Raw genomic sequence first — 21,306 nt, 5'->3', positions numbered from 1 at the left:
TAACTTTTTGTTTCTGTTAGTGGATAATTATGGGAGCCACAAGGTTTAGTGTTCCTAGTCGTGCTTAAGTTTTAAAGAAAAGTCTTCCCCCCTTTTCTTTTCTTTCTTTCTTTTTTTTTTGAAGGAACCAAGCGGTTTGAGTGAGTGGCACCTACTCGAGGGCACCTAAGCTGTTTCTGGGCGCTTCTGCAGGAGACTGCACCAGCTCCAGCACCCAGTACGTCGCCGTCCAGCCGCGTTGGGCAAGGGCGGTTTCCGGAAGGTCACGCGCGCTGGAGCCCGGGGGCGCTGCGCTTGGCTGGTGGACGCTGGTGAGTGGGGCGCCCAGTCCCTTGCTCCTAATCCCTGCTATGAGCAGCCCCGGTGGGAAGGGAGGCGGGTTCCACTGCAGCGACGCGCGGGAATTGGGGAGAGCCAGGGTTGGGATCCCCGCGCTCAAGAGCGCTTTCCGCACTTTGGGTGTTTGGGGACACGTAAACCCCTGCGGCGCACCTGCCTCGGGGGCCATTTAGCCTTCTCTGCGCCGTCGGGCCCTCAGACCCGTCGTCTGTTTGCTTTGTTTCATTCGGGAAATTGAAACTTAAAATGATTTATGTCTCCCTACTGTTTTCTTGGAGGGTCTCCAGGAAGAGTTCTTAGGAAAACGGATTTCTATTCTTCTTGGCAGACGTAGAGTTCTGCACCCATGTCTCACTTTTCAGAACTGGCAAGGTTTTCTTGTAAGAGGCATCCAAAGGAGAATACTATTGTAAAATCAAAACTATAGGGGGCCATTATTTGGATTAAGCTCATGCACTGGGCCCCAAGAGACCAGACTAAAAAATCAATATGGAGTAACCCATGCTAAAGTTCCATGTCACTGAAGTAAAACTAAGTTGTAACTGCCCTTCTGAGAAAGATAACAGCCAAGTTTCCTAAGCAGGCTAGTTTCAATTAGCATGATAATGACTTCCCTCTGATTTAATTCATACAAAAAAAAAAAAAAAAAAAAAAAAAGAAGTAACCTGAAATAGCCTGTTGGTAACCAAGCAGTTATTTTTCTATTCTGATTTCCTGTCTGTCCCAGCCTTACAAAGAAAGTAACATTGCAATGACCAATCTACTTTTTGTACAAACCTCCCCCCCTTCTGCTTTTTAAAACTTTCTCTGCAAAACCAACTTCTACTCAGCTCATGGGAACATTTAAATCTATTTATGAAATAAAGTGTGAGATCCTCCAATAGTAAAATAAAGCCAAGTAAGAGCTTTAAACTGTTGTACTTTTGTCCTTTGACACTATGTTCCAAGTATATACAACATGCATATATTGTATTTCTTCTTGCTGCTGGGCCTGAATATGCAAAGATTCCATTCGAAAACACTATGCAACACAGTGATATGATATTTTAGGGAAACGAGATGATGGTGGTTTGTATTGGTTTTTATTTCACCACCATAATGAATTACATGGATTTAGTGGTTTATCCCCCTCCCTCCTTTTAATTTTAGAATTCTGTAGGTTAGAAGTCCTGTGCAGGTCTCACTGGGCTAAAGCCAAAGTGTTGGCAGGGCTGCTTTCCTTTTCTGGAGGCTCTTGGGACCAATTCCCTTTCTGAGTTCTAGAATCTGCCCACCTCACTTGACTCAGTTGCTCTTTCTCCATCTTCAAAGCCAGCAACTTTTGCATCTCTGGCCATTCTTCAGTCCTCACATCTCACTGACTCTTCTGTCTTCCTCTTTTACTTTTAAGGACCCTCTGGATCACACTGGTTCCCAGAGATAATTCCGGAAGACTTCCATATTTGAAAGACAGCTGATTGGCAACCTGAATTTAATCTGCAGCCTTAAGTCTCCTTTGCAATGTAATCTAACATTTTTACATTTTGGGATTAAGATGTGGATATTGAAAGGGTCATTATTCTGCCCCCCACATGATTGCACAAAAGGAAAGTATTACCACACATCTGACTCACTTCAAAGAGGGATATTATTCAGGTGGTGAACATGCCTAAGGAGTTGGGGGGACCATTTACATTGAGAACCTTTAGTACATTGTAAAAATGATTTTTTTTAGGGGGGGACACTTTACTGGGGATTGGACCCAGGAGCACGTTACCACTGAACAATCAATATTCCCTGTCCTTTTAGTTTTATTTTGTTTTTAAAATTTGAGACAGGGTCTAAATTGCTGAGGCTGGCTTTGAATTTGTGAACCTCCTGCTTCAGCCTCCAAAATTGCTGGGATTACAGGCATGCACCACCAACAATAATAATTTAAGAAAGCAATTTAATAACAGTGAAGTTTCTGTCTTTTGGAAATATAATAAGAGGACTTCACATGTATACGAGGTCTGTGCAGAACAAATATGCAAGTCAAGATACCATACACTTCCATAAATTGAATATTTTCATTGTGTAAAGTTGTGCTTTGCATGGATTGCAAGAGGAAGTGAACATGATTCCTGTCTTCAGTCACGGAAAATGACACAGATACAAAAATAAATTCAAGTACTCCTAACCAAAAAATGAAGTGGGGGAGGGGATGTAATATTTTGGAGGAATCAGACAAGTCTTTAAGAACTTTGGGGAGATTTGGAATGGTCCTTGAACAGCAGAATTTCTTGGGGTTGAACTTAATTAAGGTTGGGAGGGGTGGAAGGAGGTGATATAGTGCGGTACCGGAGACAGAGGAGGGATCCTCCTTCAAGGAACCCTCAAATGTGGTTGAGGAGTTGTTTAAATATGGTAAGTAAGTTGGGGTCAGATTGTGTTAGACTTTGGGTGAACACCATTAGGAAGATTCTGCAATTGTTTATATAACAGTGATATGTAATATATATATATTTGTGTGTGTGTCTGTAGTTTTAAAAAAATGTATATATTTTTCATCTTAGACCATCTCAAACTTGCAGAAAAATTTGAAGTACAGTAGAACAATTTTTGTTTGCCCTGAATTATTTGCAAACAAATTTCCAACTTGATGATTTATCACTGTGACATACTTGGGCATAGATTTCCTACCAAAAAAATGTGCTTTTATATAACCACAATATAGTCATCACAATCATGAAATTAATAGTGATATTTCTACCATCTAATCATCATATTAAATTCAGATATCCCAGTTGTCTCAATATCAGAATCATGGACTGCATATTTAGTTGTGATATTCTTTGGTTTCCTTTAGTCTGGAAATTTCTCTGTTTTTCCTTGATTTTCATGAACTTGACACTTTTATTTAAGAGAACAGGCCAGTTGTAATGTAGAATGTGCCTAAACTTGAATTTTTTTTTGTTTTGTTTTAGATTCAGGAGATGGCATCTTTGGCAGGAATATCATCAAAATCACACTGTGACTTCAGGGCATCTATTTCATGTTACATGATATTGATTTATCACATTATTTAAATTATCTCGGTATGGTGGCTTCTGCCAGGCTTTTCTGCTGTGAGTTACTTGTTTTTTTCCCCTTTGAAAGTAGTACGTATTTTGTGGGGAAGTATTTTGAAACTAACTAAATATTTCTGTCTTCACCAAAATTTCAATTTTTAAATTTATTTACTTAGGTTTCATCTCATAGTTTTGTTTTCTACTCAGTGGCTTTAATCATGACTACCATTATTTGTCTTAATCCCTAATTTATTCCCAGATTTGGTCAGTGAAAACCAACTAAAGCTGAATCCTGTGTCCTTTTGACATGTCCTCATCATTCTTTAAGCATTTCCTTGCTTTTTGGCATCACAAGATGTCCCAGGCACATTTTGTAGTTTTTCTGTTCCAATCCCTGGAGCAGTCATTTCTCCAAAGAGCCTTGGCTCCTCTGAGTGGAGAACAGCATTAGAAATCAAAGTCTGGGTGCCTGGCAGATGTCACCATAATGAGATAATCAAAGTAAATAGTGGGATTAATCAAAGTCATGTAACGTGTAATGGGGTAAACTGCGATCACAGAGTGACAAAAGATATTCCAGGCTTATCTTATATATTTCCTGTCCTAGGACTAAAATCAACCACTGATTTAAGGAGCCTTGGTTCATTTTATTGGAGATAGTATTAGAAACCAAGATCTGAGTGCTATGTGACCCTCTATTTTTCTTATATTCCTGTATTTGCACTGGGTAAACTAAGGCAAGTTTACCCAGTGCAAAACACACACACACACACAGTCTTAAAATATAAATATAAATAAATGTATACCTATATCTATATCTTTATATATCTATCTATCTATCTATATATCTATATATATATATCTGAGGATTATATATCTATCTATATATATATATCTGGGGTGCTCTATCAATGACCTATATCCCCAGATCTTTTTATTTTTTATTTTGAATCAGGGTCTTGCTAAATTGTCAAGGATGGCCTTGAACTTGGAATTATCTTGCCTTAGCCTCTCTAGTTGCTGGGATTACAGACATGTGCCACAGTGCCCTGCTGTCTTTTATTTTTAAAAAGCAATAATTTTTTCTTTTTGAAAATACTGGGAATTTAACTACTTACAGTCTTGGAAAATGATACAGCAGACTGGCTATTAAGGTTCATCTAAAGACAGAAAGACAGTCATGATGTTTTTTTGTATCAAACAATCTAGCAAGTTTTCATCTTAGTACAGTACCAGTACAGACTGGTTTTCTTGACCCTTTTTTTATACCATTTAATCCTTTGCTAGAGTGGCAAAACTTATGGGCCTCCCCCCACCCCCCTTTTTTTTTTCTGATACTAGGGGTTGAACCTAGGGGAGCTTTTATCACTGAGCTATCCCTCTAGCTCTTTTGAATGTTTTTTATTTGAGACAGGGTATCATCAAGTTGCTGGCCTTGAACTTGTGATTTTCCTGCCTTGGCCTCCCAGTATCATGAATTCCAGGCATGTGCCACTACACCTGATGCCTATAGGCCTTTCCTAATCAAAAATGAAGTTTTTTAAGTGTATAAAAATACATAGACTAACAAAGGAAACCAATTTTTTTCTTTTCCATTTTTATTGGTTTATTATAATTGTACATAACAGTGGGATTCATTGTTACATGTTTGTACATGTGCACTAAGTTACAATATAATTTGGCCAATATCATTACCTCCTTTTCTCCCCTGGTACCTTTCTTCTGCTCTAATGATCTCCCTTTGATTTTCATGCGATCTCCCCATCCCTACCCCTCTTTTCCTTTTTACTCTCTAGCTTCCACATGTAAGAGAAAATATACTACCCTTGACCTTCTGAGTTTGGCCTATTTGGCTTAATATAATGTTCTCAAGTTCCATCCATTTTCCTGAAAATGACATAATTTTATTCTTCTTTATAGCTGAGTAAAACGCCATTGTGTATATATACCACATTTCTTTCTCTGTTCATCCATTGATGGTCACCTAAGCTGGTTTCATTGTTTGACCATTGTGAATTTTGCTGCATAAACATGGGTATGCATGTATCGCTATAGTAGACTGAATTTAACACTTTAGGATAAATACTGAGAAGTAGTGTAGCTGGGTCATATGGTAGTTCCTTTTAGTCTTTTGAGGAATCTCCATACTCATTGATTTTCAGGGTTGTATAAATTTATAATACCACCAACAGTATAAAACTGTTCCTTTTTCTCCACAAACTCTTCAGCATTTATTATTGTTTGTATTCTCTTTTTGTTTGTTTGATTGTTTTTGGTACCAGTATTGAACCCAGGGGTGCTTAACCACTGAGTCACATCCCCAGCCCTTTTTATTTTGAAACAGGGCCTTGCTACATTGCTGAGGCTGGCTTTGAACTTGTGATCCACCTTCCTTAGCCTCCCAAGTTGCTGGGATTATAGATGTTTGCTACTGTGACTAGTTATTGTTTGTATTCTTGATGGCTGCCGTTTTAACTGGGGTGAGATGAAATCTCAGTGTAGTTTTGATTTGCATTTCCCTAATTGTTACTGATGTTGAGCAGTTTGTCATGTATTTGTTGTTCATTGTATTTCTTCTTTTAAGAAATATCTGTTTAGCTTATTAGCCCATTTATTAATTAGGGTACTTGTTTTTATGATAAGTTTAAAAAAATTTTTTATATCTATTCTCTATATTAATCCTGTCAGAAGCATAACTAGCAAAGATTTTCTCCCATTCTCTAGGTTCTCTTTTCACATTCTTAATTAAGAAAACCAATTATATTGAAATATGGTTATCAGAATATTTAAACAAACTTTTGATACTAATATGTATTAATATATTACAGTATTTCACAAGACCTATCAGAAGCTGTGTTAAAAACAATATTTCAGTATATTTGCAACAATTATAATATTCTATGAAACTATCTGTCCTTTCTACTAGTGACTTTGTTACAGTTGGTATGAACACTACCATAATTGCCTATATTTATACTTGAAAAGAATGTTAATTTTTCAGTTAGAGGTTTTAAAAACACATGTAAATTAATTGACCCTAGGGAGAGTTCATTAAAACTCCAAGTGAGATCACCTATGTAGAGAAAGAATGCATTGGGGGCCTTTATACTTGGTTTACTTTTGGGAAATACAGTAGAGAGAATTAAATGTTTAAATCAAAACCTTTAGAAAGGTTGGAAGATCAAAATAGTAGTCTTTTAAAATGGAGCATAATATTGTAATTGGAATGTGAACTGTAAAGAATGTTAATACACATTATTTTATATATATCCTTGAAAGCAAATGATTTTAAGAAATTTTTATGTACTTATAGGTGTGAAAATTATTTGAAATATAGACTCTATAAAAGTTGTTATTTCTTTCTTCTTCACCTTGTATGTGTATGTACTATTTAAAAAGTATTTTAAATTAAATTTCTTCTCCTCCTCCTTCTCCTCCCCCATCCCTTCTCTTTTTCTTCCTTCATTTTTGTGGTGCTAGAGATTGAACCCAGGGCTTGGCGCATGGTAGGCAAGCATTCTACCACTGAGCTACATTCCCAGCCCTGAAAGTTTTTTTTTTTTAAATCTTTGATAATTAGAAAATCATGGAAGCTGATAAAGACAACAACAAACAAGTTCTTAAGGAACATCAGACAAATGAAGAATTGATGAAAGACGACCAAAATGAGGTAAAAAGGAAAATGACTAGATATTAATAAAAATTTAATTTTTAGTAAAGCACTTTTATATGTCTTTGTCCAACATTACCTTGCATTTTGGAAGCTATTAGGATCCAACATTTTTGGAATTTTTTTTTTTAAGTTTTGTTGTGTTATTTAAGCCTTGTAGGAAGGTTTGTATTTCTAATCTTTTGTTTACAGAGTTTACAACAGAATGTAGCTGCTTTCTCATGCATTCCCTCATTCTTGGACTTGCACCTGGAAATTCAAAGATTAATTAGCAATTATCTGATCTAACCAAAGAGGGAGCAGAGGCCCAGGTAGTTTAAGCCTGTTACCCAAAGGCCATGTGTTTGACCTTTTAAGATAGCTGTAGACTATGGGAATCACAGCTAATATTTTTTTTTTTTTAATATTGCCACAGATTAACAAGTTGACAGTTTTGGTGTAATTTAAAAGTCATTTAGTAGTCACAAATAGCAAGGAAGTGAACTAGTCTCAATCCCTGCCTCAATTATAAAAATGTCTTTGACTTTGGTTCTGGGTGAAAAGCAGTTTCCTTATTCATATTATAGAGATAGAAAAATTGAAAATGTTAGCAGAATCACTGGTGATCAGGTAAAATATTCAACGAAGATATTATTCATGTGAGAACAATTAATTCTGAGAGTATCTATTACCTTTCTTTGTCTTGCTCAGGTGGGGAAATTTAGCATTTTTAATTAATTTAGAAAAATGAGCTCATTTTAAACTTTATGAGTTTTAAACTAATGAGCTCTATTAAACTTTGCGGGTACCATTTGATATTTTTTAGGGATTAATTGATGAAATTATAAAGGAAAATATCCATTTAAAGGAGGAGATTCAAAAGCTTGAAGCCGAGTTACAAGAGGCCGCCGGAGTCTTCCAGGTACTCTATTTTGTGTTTCACATTTTTATGGACATGTACTTTAAGAAAAAGTGATGTAATTACATGAAGTTCATTTTAAAAACATTCAGAGCACCAAAACAACCTAAATGTTCTTCCAAAATAGGATAAATTAATAAATTAGGGTATATTCACACACAATTGACTATTGCACAACATTGAGAATGACCAGACCACATCTACATAAAATAAGATGGATGAATCTCATAAACATGGTGTTGATCAAAAAAGACAGTGGAAGGTTGTTAATCAACTTTTTTTGTTTTGTTTTGTTTTGTGATGGTGGGGTTGAACCCAGGGCCTTGTGCATGCGAGGCAACTGCTCTATCAACTGAACTATATCCCCAGCTATTGTTAATAAGCTTTTAATTCTTGTCACCAAAATACCCAACAAGAACAATTTAGAGGAGGGAAAATTTATTTGGGCTCCTAGTTTCAGAGATTTAGAACATAGTGGGCCAACTCTATGGCTTTGGGCCTGAGGTGAGGCAGAATGTCAGGGCAGAGGGCATGGTGGAGGAAAGCTGCTTACCTCGTAGCAGCCAGGAAGATGAGAGAGGGCAAGGGGCCTCAGGAAGATGCACCCTTCCAGAGCATACCCCCAGTGATCCACCTCCTGCAGCCATGCCCCACCTGCCATATGGTTACCACCCAGTCAGTCCATTCAAACTAGGATGGGCTGTTTGGTGACAGCTCTCACAATCCAATCATTCTTGCATTAACACAGGAGCTTTTGGGGGGACACCACATATCCAAACCATAACAAGGGTATACCATTTGTTTCCATTTAAATAAAGTGCCAAAGCAAGATGTTCAGAATTAGGCCAGTAGTTGCCTTCAGAGGTGGGTAAGACCCCTGTGGAAACCCAGGAAGGTTTCTGGGGTGTTGTCATGTTCTGGGTACCAGTCACACAGCGTGTCAGCTTTGTGTGATTTTTATCCTGATATATACTTAGGATTCATACACGTTTCTTTTTGGGTAGTGGGGACTGAACTCAGGGGTACTTTATCACTGAGCTATATCCCTGGCCCTTTTTATTTTGAGGCAAGTTCTCACTGAGCTGTCCAACTAAGTTTGAACTTTTGATCCTCCTGCCTCAGCCTCCCAATTGAGATGATAGGTGTATGCCATGGTACCCGGAGGATATATGAACTTTTCTGTTACTTATATACACTTTAATAATACTTACAACCTCCCCCCCCCAAAAAAAATGAACAAAATTTACAAAGTCAAATAAAGTGATAGTTATTACCAATCACTTTTGGATCAAATCCTTGGTCTTCTCACTCAATCCATTTATCATCTTCCTCATCCAAGGTGCTAGTAATTTGGGTGAATTTTAGTTTAAAAAGTTGGACTTATATTAATCCTCACCATTTAAATTCTTTCCTAAATTTTCCTGTATTTGAATTAGATGTACCTTTCATTCCTTGTTTCTTCTTAACAGCCCAGATGGTTAGAAAATTAAAATATCATCACTTTGTTGTTGAAACACAAGATAGGGATTTGAGTACCTGGAAGTAAAGTTGCCCCTGCTCATGAGATGGGTGAATTTCAGCAGAAGATGGTTAGGATTCTGGTTACTTCTCAGACTGGGGCCAGATCAAAGACCTTTAGAAACCAGCCAGTCCAGTAGACCCACTTTGCAGGGACCTAAGTTGAGATCAACAGAGCCTAAGTGAGATGTTCTCTGTCACAATAGAGACTAGCCAGGACTAGTACTGGGCTTTCTCAGTCACCCTGGAAAGCTCTTGCCTTCTCAGGGTATACTGAGAACCCCAACCTCGCCCCCATATTGTAAATGTGTATGTGTGTGTGTGTGTGTGTGTGTGTGTGTGTTGATGGGGATTGTACCCAGGACTTTGCCCATGCTAGGCAGGGACTATAACACTGAGCCATATCCCCAGGTCACCCTTCTCCCCACAGCCCTATTTATTTTATTTTTGAGACAGGGTCTCACTAAGTTTCCCAGGCTGGCCTTGAATTTGTGATTGATTCTCCTGCCTCAGCCTTTGGAGTAGATGGGATTATAGGCATGAGCCCTGTACCCTGAATACAGATATGCAGATTGTTTTGGTTAGCCTATGGTAATCAGATTTATTTTTGGTCCTGGAGATTGAATTTGGGGGGCACTTTACCACTGAACTACACTCTCAGACCTTTTTATTTTGAGACAAATGACTCAGTGAATGTGTCTAATCTTTAGTGATACACCTTTTATGCAAAATAACCATGAAAAATAGGAATGTAAACTCATTTGTGCATTTATGTGTGTTGTGTATGTCTGTCAATCCCAGTGATTTTGTTTTATATTTTTATGATGTGAGGATCCAACCCAGATCCTTGAGCATGATAGGCAAGAGCTCTACTATTGAGCCGCACCAGCCCTTGTTTAATTAATTAATTATTACTGTGCTGGGAATCAAACCCAGTGCCTTGTGTACACTAGGCAAATCCCAATCATTTTAAATAGTTAATCATAACCACCTAACTTTATCCTTCAGGTTGCAATTCTTCTTCTTCTTCTTTTTTTTTGTTGTTGTTGTTTTCCTTTGTAATGCTGGGAATTGAACCCAGGGCCTTATGTATACTAGGCAAGCACTGAGCTACATCCCCAGTTCCTTTAATTCTTGTTGTTAGTATCCCTTAACTTTTTTATAAGTTTATGTTGTGGTAATGTTTAAAAGTTGATAGGTAGGTGTGGGGAAATATGGAATTTAAATGTGATAAATTTCATATCATATGATTCAGTAGTCTTTCATTTTAGTTGAAACTCTCTGGGTTTGTCATAAACATAACCACAGTACACCCAGTCCTGTATTTCACACTTCTTTGCAGTGAAATTAAACATGTTATCTAATGATTTCCTTGTGAGATAGTGCATTATTGGCACAGTTATTTAGAAGGTCCTTGTCTACATGAATGATGTGGTCTTTAGAGTGGAACACATACTGACTAGTTTAAACATTGACTAGAAAAAGTGAGAGGATTATGTATTTATAATTTCATTTGTGAAATGATATTAAAGGATCAGTATTTGATTACATTACTGAGTACTTGCAGGGGAAAAAGCAATTACTAAAGATGTTAAATAAGTCTACAGTCAATATTCTATGAGGTTCTAAAATCAGTGGAGAATGAATTATTGGCTGACCAAATCTATTGTCATTGGTGGGACTAAAGTTATTTATTATCTTGATTTTAAGCAAACATTTCTATTTGAATTAGATTAAAGAGGATATTCCAGAGACAAAGATAAAATTCACATCACTAGAGACTCCTGAGGATGTTCGCCAGTTTTCAAACATTTCCTATTCATTTGAAGTGAAATCACAAGTGCCTTATGAGCTACAAAAAGGACAAGCACTTATCACCTTTGAAAAAGAAGAAGGTATGACTACTCTCCTTTTTTTTTTGAAGAAAAATAAAAATAAAAATCTTTAATAATTAAAAGTAAAACCATTTTTTTTCTGATATCTAACTCTATTCTGCCTTTTTGGATGTAGTTTCTTTTTCTTTTTTTTTAAAAAAAATTTATATGTTCTTTTTAGATATAGATGATAGTAGAGTATATTTTGATATATTAATATACATGGAGTATAACTTATTCTAATTATGATCTTATTGTTGTGGTTGTACATGATGTGGAGTTTCACTGGTCATGTATCCATATATAAACATAGGAAAGTTATGTCCGATTCATTCTACCATCTTTCCGATTCCCATTCCCCCTCCCTTCCCTGCATTCCCCTTTAAGGTATGATTAATCTTAAAAAAAATATATATAACCATGTTATCTTTGGAGAGCACTGGAATTTTGACAGGTCTTTCCAGATTTTGAGATAGTGTATTATTGGCACAGTTATTTAGAAGGTCCTCATCTACGTGAATGATGTGGGCTTTAGAATGGAACACTGTACAATACTGACTAGAAAAAGTGAGAGAATTATGTATTTATATGTTATATATTTATTTCTTAGATATTTGGTTATTGTTTACCATGTTTCCATATAATATTTTTTCTCATCCTTGTAGTGACACTCTGAAGCAGATATAATATCCCCATTTTATAGATGAGAAAACTGACTATAAGACATTATGTGTGTTAGTTAGCTTTTCATCACTATGACAAATACCTGAGAGAAATCCACTTAAAGGAGGAAAGGTTTATTTTGGCTTATAGCTTTGGAGATTTCAGTCCACGATCACTTGCCTGTGTAATTTCTTGAGGACCAACATTCCTCGGAGCAGGTTGGCCTTCATTCTGGTATTTGTGAAGTTATAGGGTGGGACCTGGTGGTCTTCAGGGCCATTCAATGTTTATATTCAGAAATTCTTAATCATAACCCCTATCTCCTGACTCCCGGTCCTACCATGGTAGCCTAAAAATAAATGTTGACAGGAAAGACTTTCCAGAAGGTTGGTGAATGCTCAGATGAGGCTCTCTTCCCCAGTGAGCTTCTGTTTACCCTGGCGCCACCACTGCAGCTGACGAGAGGTGGAGGCCAGGAGCCACATTGGCAGTGGACAGTGGTAGTCGGGATGGAACTGGCAGACATAAATGAGGATTCTGAGCCAGGTTTCTGCACAGCCTTTACCTGGAAATGCTGGGATTAGGATTTTCTTCAGATAGAGCCACATCACTGTTTCTACTGTTGACATGGCTCTGAGCCCCTGATCTCCTGGGACAGTGCTACATTTGAACGTAATGAATCAGGAGTTGGCTTTTGGCTGTTCGAGTCATAGAAGTTGAGACATAAGTGGTCTCTCTCCACTGTGTCATATCACCAGATGTTGGGAGTTTCTTGGGGGGGGGCGTGAATGGGAAAGAGGATCATCTGAGTATTACTTCATTGATGTTTTGTGTAATTGTCGTCTGTTGCCCTTAGCAAAAAAAAAAAAAAAAAAAAAAAAAAAAAAAAAAAAAAATTATCCAATTTATAAAGTCATGTTGTGGTACAGTGAGTCTGAATTCCCACAAGACAACGCCCTGCCTTCTAGTCCTGTTTCTCTCTCCCTCCAGCTGTGCTATCTGGTTGTCATAAACACAGTGAGGTTTATGAGACAGAGAATGAACATCTCTTGTCTTCATGATAAATTAGAACAAGCAGTTCCAAATTGCAGCAACTGAAGTGTTATAAACTCATGCCCCACAATTAAAAAAGAAATACCTACTCACATACATTTTAAATTTGCATATAGTTGCTCTTTGGATTTTTAATGTTTTTGGCATAATTATAATACTGAGCCTCTCCCATTTGTGTGAAAAAATTAGACCTGACGGCTTTGTGATTGGTATAGTGGGGTTCTCTGATTTTCAAAGGAATGATTTCAAGAGCATTTTAGTGAAATGAAATGCCTCATTAAATATGACAAAAAAATGAAAATCACCAACAAAACAAAATAAAACATTCTCACTCTGATAAGCACGTGTACATTGTGAAGTTATAGGGTGGGACCTGGTGGTTTTCAGGGCCATTCATTTTTTATTATGTTATCCTTATCAAGACAAAGACTAAAACAACTATGTATTTCTATGGTGCTTGTAACATGGGAGTGACAAATGATTAAGTTAAATACAGTTAAAGTCAATTGTAAAAATGACATTGGCCTGCAAAAGTTTTCCTAACTTACTCAACATGGAAGAATTTCTGACTGAGATCTAATGTTTTAGAGGAATTCTCTGGTAATGCTGTCAGTGGTGGAAAGAAGGGTGTGTGCCTAATGGAAATAATATATGAATAACATATGAATTTCTAGAGGACTATCATTGGGCATGTCTCTTAAGATAAATCAGAGGAGAGATTGATCCCTTAAGATGAATATGGAATTTGAGAAAAACTCTCATTTTTGCTGATGTATTGCAATATAAATATATTCTGCTTTGATGACAAGACCATTAGCATTTGGAAATCCCAAGAAAAATGTTAAAATTATATCATTTGCTATTAAAGAAAATCAAAATATTCATGAAAATTTATTCTTAAACAAGCACAAAAACTTCAGAGAAATTGGAAATTAATACTTTCAAAATTATTTTCAGTTGCACAAAATGTGTTACAAATGGGGAAGCATCGTGTGCAGATGGAGGACGTGATTCTGGAGGTTACAGCCAATCCAGTTCCACTCAACACAGGAGTCAGATTCCAGGTAAATTTAAAGCTTTGAGGAATTCTGTTGAACACGGGCTCTTTTCTCATCCATATTTCCAAACATGAAACCGTTTCCCAGGTTCATGTAGAAGTTTCTAAAATGAAGATCAGTGTTACTGAAATTCCTGATGAGTTGCCTGAAGATCAGATGAGAGACAAACTAGAGCTGAGCTTTTGCAAGTCCCGACTTGGAGGTGGAGAGGTGGAAAGCGTGGACTATGATAAGCGATCCGGAAGTGCCGTCATCACATTTGTGGAAGCTGGAGGTACTTGCCCACTGAGAAGTTTAGTACTCTGTCATTTAACTCTTTTCTGCCATTTCTGAAAGTATTCCTATTTTACTTCCTTTACTTCTAATTATCATGATAATTGGGGATTTTTCTTCACCTTATAAAAGGGTAGAGTCTAGAAAATAACTTTTTGACTACTACTGAGAATGCTAATGTTGCTACAAATAACACTCCCATGATCCTTGAACCATAAGGTCACCATCATGACCTGTATGTACATGCATGGCACTGTATGTACATTGTACACTGACACTCTATGTATTATCTCTTCTGATTCTCACACGACTCTGGAAGTAGGTGATATATTTATTTTACTGATGAGGAAACAGGCCTAAAAGATAAGTAACTTTCTTACTAAAGTGTAAGTGTAATCTCTCTTCAACCAGTAACTTAGGAGGCGAGATAGAGGGATCACAAGTTTGAGGCCAGCCTCAGCAACTTAGTAAAGTTTTAAGCAACTTAGTGAGACCCTGTCTCAAAATGAAAAGGGCTGGGGATGTAGCTCAGCGTAAAGCACCTCTGGGTTCAATCCCTAGCACCCCAAAATGAAACAAAACCAAAACCAAACCCTCAAAAAACCCAACTCTGACTTTCATCTCACATATTATTACTGACAAAAGTCTTGTAGGTAGAGGAAATCTATTCCAGGAGAGATGAGCTAGACATTTGTTCTTTTTTTCTGGTAAAATGGAGTTTTACTAGCTGGATGTGGTGGTGCATGCCCGTAATCCCAGCAACTCAGGAAGCTAAGGCAGGAGGATTGCAAGTTTGAGATCAGTCTGGGCAACTTAGGGAGACCCTGTCTCAAAATAAAAAATAAAAAAGGTCTTCAATGTAGCTCAGTGCTTATAGTAGAGTGCTTTGCTTAGCATGTCTGGAGCCCTGGGTTTAATATCCAGAATCTCTCTCTCTCTCTTTCTCTCTGTCTCTCACATGCACACATATGAAAGAAAAAGGAAAAAAAATGGACTTTTATCAGATCATATTAGGAAGGTTTACATACTTACAACTGAAAAGATTCTACAGTTGCTTTTTAAAAATATGTTCAAGTGATTCTCTATGTAAAATACTCAAAATACTCTTGTTCTTGTTAGTGAAATAATTGGGCTTCTCCTGGGTTTATATGTATAGTAAAAATCCAACTGTATAATTAAAAAACATGGATTATATTTTTTTCATACCAATGTAATAAGTACTTCTTAAAAAATTGAAACACTGTATTGAAAGCATAAATTTAGTAAAAAGTGAAGCATTTCCTCTGGACCTTTGGACAAAATTTAGGGCTGTGTGTGTGTGTGTGTGTGTGTGGTGGGGGTACTGGGGATTGAACCTAGGGGTGCTCTATCATTGAAGTACATCCTGTACATTTTATTTTTAATTTGGAGACAGGGTTTTACTAACATACCCAGGCTGGCCTTGAACTTGTGCTCTTCCTACCTCAGCCTCCTGAATAGATAGGATTACAGGCAAGTGCCATTGTGCCCAATGGTGGGTGTTTTATGGTTAAATAGAGACACAAATGGAAGAGGTCTTAGAAATGGATCATAACTTGGTAGAAATTTCAATAGTTAAGGATCCAGATTTTAATTTTCCAAGTTCTTATGTTCAATTTCTCTGCTTGATGTTAGTGGTCCCTCTCTTGTATTAAAAACAATCCACAAGAGACTTATCTGTGCATTAGAATATAATTAAATACTTTATAGTGGGTGCTAATATGAGCTTGAGAATCTGAGCTCATGTCCTTTCTGGGGATACCTCCAAGGGGTTATGTCTGGCTGAAAGGAGATAAAAATATTGAACCTTATAAAAAGTAACTTCTGAAGGATATAAAAGTATCTGAAGGTGAATATTACAGGTAATTCAGAACTCTGTTTTTACAAAATCTTCACGACAATTTATGAGATGGATAATATAATTATACCCATTTTGCAGAAAAGAAAACCGAAGTGTCAAGAAGTAAGCAAAAAAAAATCCCAGGCCACATTGCTAATAAGTACCAGAGTCAAAACTGAAGCAAGTCTATTTGATGTAGGGCCTGAACTTGTTAAAAATTGTTTTTAAATGGTGATTAAAATATACATAATATGAAATTTACCACTTTAACCATTTAAAGTATATAGTTTAGTGACATCAAGTACCTTCAGAATGTTGTAAAACTATCACCACTATCCATTTCCATCATCTTATACTGAAAATCTATCCCCATTAAACAAGATCTCCCTCTTACATTCTCTTTTAGCTCCTAGTTAATAAGGGCAATGACCAGAGTCTCATTGTGGGGATCTTCTTCCTGCCCAGGAGGGTGTAAGACACCTGAACACTTAGAGTCTCAAGTAATTAGTGAAGAACAAAACACATAGTCAGAAATATATTTACAAAAAGCAGAGCCCCTGATAGATCTAGTCCACATGGGTGCTGGCATTAGACAAAGGAAAGATGGCTCCAGTGGTTTATTTAAGAGGGTACATCAAAGTCAGGGATAAGGTTTAAAGGACAAAGTCTTGCTTTGTGATGTCTTGCATTCAGCAGGTTGATTGGCATCTTGGCAGGTCACACCCATCTCAGGTGCTGGGTGGGTCACGGAAGAGTGGGATAGAAATTCACACTGTCTCTGGGCAATTGACCAGAGAAAATGTCCACTGGTCATTCCCAGACACCAGATGTTTCTATCCACTAAGCTTCCATGCGTGGTGACCCACATGCAACCCATGGGTGGCTCATGACACCTGGTAACCACAATTCTAATTTCTTCTCTATGAGCATGCCTTTTCTGAATAAGTGGAATCATAATACATTGTTAGTCTTTTTGTGCCTGACTTAGTTCACTTAGTATAGTGTTTTCAAGCTTTATCTGTATTGTATTATAGTCAGAATTTCATTACTTAAAGCTGAATAACGTTCTGTTATGCCTGCGTGTGTGTGTGTGTGTGTGTGTGTGTATCTAGCACTTTTACCTTTTGGCTGTTGGGAATAATGCTTCTGTGAATATTGGTGGGCAAATATCTATTCAATCCCTGCTTTGATTTTTTTTTGGATATATAATTGTGAGAGGAATTGCTGGATCATATAGCAAGTCTATTTAACATTGGAGGAATTGCCATACTGTTTTCCACACTGCCTGTACCATTTTACGTTCCTTCATGCAGTGCTTCAGGGTGCCAACTTCACATCCTCACCAAGAAGGCCTGTACTTCTAACCATTGTACCATATTGCTGACCCAAGGTGGACTTATGAGAGGAATTAAAAAAAAAATGGTTAAATATTCTCAAGGATTGTTTCTGTTAAACCTTATCCAGTTTTGATATATGACTTTTCTCTACTTTAGGGAAAAATGCTGCTAAAAAAATCAGACTGTCCTTTCTATCATTTGTGTTGGAGAAAACTGATGAATTTTTGTTATTTGTCTTCCTTTAGTACCCTCCTTCTCCACATTATTTCAGTTTCCTGAATAAACTATACTGGGATGACCAAATAATTTACTATATATATGTATAATGTAAAATAAATTTATAACTCACTATATATTTATGGTGTTCTAATCATAGTTTTCATTTGTACTTATTTTTTTTTTTTTGATACCAGGGGTGGTTAACCACTGAGCCATATCCCCAGCACTTTTTAATTTTTTATCTTGAGACAGGGTCTCACTAAGTTGATGAGGGTCTTGCTAAATTGCTGAGCTGGCCTCAAACTTTTCATCCTCCTGCTTCAGCCTCCCTAGTCACTGAGATTACAGGCATGTGCCATCATGCCCAGCTCATTTATTCTTCTTGAGAAACAGAAACCCTCCAATCTTGTTAGGATGAGTGCAGATGACTATTGTATTTTTTTTTTTTTTTATGGTACCAGGGATTGAACCCAGGGGTTCTTTACTACTTAACTATATCCCCAGCCCTTTTAAAATTTTGAAACAGGGTCTTGCTAAGTTGATGACTCTCTTCAAACTTGCCATGATCTGGCTTCTACCGCCTGTCGGATCACCGGCATATGCTACTGTGCCCAACATGACTATAGTTTTTTATGTAACTCAGTGTCCATCTGAGAACAATCAGCCCCCCCTGTGCATTGATGGACTGTAGGGGATAGTTTAAGGCAGAAGGAACTATTTAAAATTATGTACTGTGAAGTCTCCTTGTGGGTGGTAACATTTCTTAGAAATTAATCACTCAATTCACTATTCACAGTGATATTATTTTGTAGGAAGGAAGTTTTAAATTTGATTAAAAATGTTTATGATATTAAAAAAACCTTTTTGCTTACTTTCAGTTGTTGACAAGATATTGAAAAAGAAAGAATATCCTCTTTACATAAATCAAAGCTGCCATAGAGTTGTTGTTTCTCCATACATAGAAAGACACGTGAAAAAGTATCAGGTAAAGTTATCTTTTTGTTTGTTGGTTTGTTTTTTTGAGATGGGAGTCTCACTAGGTTGCCCAGGCTTCCCTCTTGAGTAGCTGGGCTTACAGTTCAAAAAGTCATCTTTTCTTTCATTTTGAGAACTTACTGCACAAACCTACCCCCTCCCCTCTACAGAGAGACACACACAGAAAAGAAAAAAAAAATTGTGTCTGTTACTATTTGAATTTTATCAGTGAGGGATTTCAAAATAGTTTTTTCATTTTTTTCTTGGCTCAGAATGAGTCTGACTTTTTAAAGAATATTTTAATATAAATCAGTGCCTTATTTACTTTATTTATTTTTAAATGAAAATTACTCACATAATAACAAAACATCTTTATTTTTATATGTGGAACATAGCTGCATTTCTCTTGTGTATCTGTTATCACTGGGTATTAGAAATCATTCTTTTGCTGTTTTCATTGAACTCATTATTTTTACCACAGACCCTCTTCCTGTTCCTTCTAAGATGGTACCACTATCTACCGACTCCACAAACCTGGTGGCAAGAACTCATACTTAACTCTTCATTTTGCCTCACCTCCACCATTTCAGATTCACCAAATCATGTCAGTCCATCTCTGACTACCTTTTTACCTGTCTCTTGAACTGCCCTCCTTTCCTCCATTCTTCGTAATGCCACCAGAGTTATTTTTCTGACACTCAGATCTGACTCTGACCATTCTCTTTGAAAATCCTACAGCTTCCTATTTCTACTGACATAAAATCCCAAATTCTAAGCACAGCTTTTGGAGGAAAGGTTTTGAATTCAAAACTTTTGGCAATTTTTGTTTTTATCTTTTTTTCTTTCTTAGGTATTTTCAGGAATATCTAAGAGGACGGTGCTTCTGAAGGGAATAGAGAACATTCAGATAGAAGAAGAAATTGTGGAGGATTTAATTAACATTCACTTTCAGCGGGAGAAGAATGGAGGTGGAGAAGTAGATGTGGTCAAGTGTTCTCTAGATCAATCTTACATCGCGTATTTTGAAGAATAAACTGATGGAGTCATATGAAAATTATAGCTTTTAATACATATCACTGTAAACATTTGGCAAAAATGAATATCCTTTCCTTTAAAAATTGAAAATTTTAATTCTTTAGTGTCCATTTCTTTTTAAATAAAAAATATATTTCCAAGTTTTTGAATTCATCTTTGTTTTGAACTTGGCTGTATGTTTATAAATATGTAAGTACACTGTGTTAAAAACAGTTTTGTTCATAAGTTATGTGGATGAGTTCCATGTCTGTTAAAATCGACCTTAAGTGATCCAGATGTCCCCCTGCCCATGTTGGCTCATTCTGCCGCAGTCATGTCGGCCAATTCCATTTTGGCCCTGTGCCCACCAACATGTAGACTCGATACTTAATATTGTCCAGAGGAAATGCAGTAACATTGGGCAGTTTGGGATTTCTGTAGACTTTACCAAAAATTCAAGGAACTTCAAGAGTGAAGGAATAGGGGCTGGGGTTGTAGCTCAGTGGTAGAGTGCTTGCCTTGTAGGCATGAGGCCCTGGGTTCGATCCTCAGCACCACATAAAAATAAATAAATAAAGATATTGTGTCCATCTGCAACTAAAAAAAATATTAAAAAAAAAGAGTGAAGGAACATAGTTACACTTTGTGGTTTGTGATTTCTATAGACTTTACTCAAGATTCAAAGGACTTCAGGAGTGATCATGCCCCACTTTGCATAGCAATTAACTCCACAGACCCAACGTTCTCAGAGCTAAGTGTGGTCTTTTTCTTGAACTTTCCTTCTCTGAGCATGCCAACTATCCCCTGACTCCTTCCAATCCCTCTCCTCTCCAAAGAGAGCTTCTAAAGACTAGCATTTTCTTTCTTTAACAGTGACATTAAAAAGAATAAGTCTAAGAGATGGAAAACCTTGAAACACAGGGAGAAGTAAATGCAAAGCTGCCTGTGGTGAAGGCGATCCCCCACTCACTGTCTTGACAGGGTCACAGTGAGAAAAAGTGTTGGCAAAGCCGCTCTCCCACTGTCTTGACAGGGTCACAGTGAGGATGAATGCTGGCAAAGCCACGCTGGTTGGTGGGAAACCGAAACCATGAGACCCTTTTTTATGTAATTGGGACTTTTCATTTTCATGCTTATGTTTCTGACAGGAGGCATGAGTATGTTAAATGCCAAACAAATTAAATTTCAGATGGCTAGAACATAACAGGTAGTTCATGCCTTGAAGGCTGTTCTACTACCCCTCAGCATATCAAGGACAAAGTAGAAGGCTGTTNAAAAAAAAAAAAAAAAAAAAAAAAGTAAAAGTGCTTGGATGTGGCTCAGTGGTTAAGCAGACCGTGTTCCTGGGTTCAATCTCTAGTACTTTAAAAAAAAAATTTGATATGGCCAAAGAGTTTGCTATATCTGGTATCCTTACTGATTTTATTTTCAATGTAGAAATATGAGAGAAAGAGAGAGAGAGAGAGAGAGAATATGAATGAATATCCAGCACTAAGAGGTGTTTGTAATGTATTCAGGATATAGAAAA

General features: G+C 37.0%; 1 protein-coding gene across 3 annotated transcripts; it reads left to right on the top strand.

Annotated features, from left to right (window-relative positions):
• The first annotated feature begins 98 nt into the window (after nt 1-98).
• Nucleotides 99-19,952, top strand: Nmi (N-myc and STAT interactor). 3 transcript variants are annotated; one of them, XM_015479169.2, is made up of 9 exons: nt 99-311; nt 1,730-1,841; nt 6,949-7,038; nt 7,844-7,939; nt 11,187-11,349; nt 14,002-14,108; nt 14,190-14,376; nt 18,668-18,774; nt 19,615-19,952. In XM_015479169.2, the coding sequence occupies exons 3-9, from the start codon at nt 6,955-6,957 to the stop codon at nt 19,795-19,797; spliced, it is 927 nt and encodes a 308-aa protein (XP_015334655.1). In that variant the 5' UTR covers nt 99-311; nt 1,730-1,841; nt 6,949-6,954; the 3' UTR covers nt 19,798-19,952. The 3 variants fall into 3 exon arrangements, with proteins under 3 accessions (XP_015334655.1, XP_015334656.1, XP_048668212.1); XM_015479170.2 differs by lacking the exon at nt 1,730-1,841 and having other exon boundaries at nt 174-311; XM_048812255.1 differs by lacking the exons at nt 99-311; nt 1,730-1,841 and adding an exon at nt 3,285-3,425.
• Nucleotides 19,953-21,306: the final 1,354 nt, after the last annotated feature.

The sequence above is a fragment of the Marmota marmota genome, unplaced genomic scaffold (genome assembly GCF_001458135.2).
Source record: "Marmota marmota marmota unplaced genomic scaffold, marMar, whole genome shotgun sequence".
NCBI lineage: Eukaryota > Metazoa > Chordata > Mammalia > Rodentia > Sciuridae > Marmota > Marmota marmota.
The sequence above is the reverse complement of the archived record's forward strand: the minus strand, read 5'-3'. Positions and strand labels throughout refer to the sequence as shown.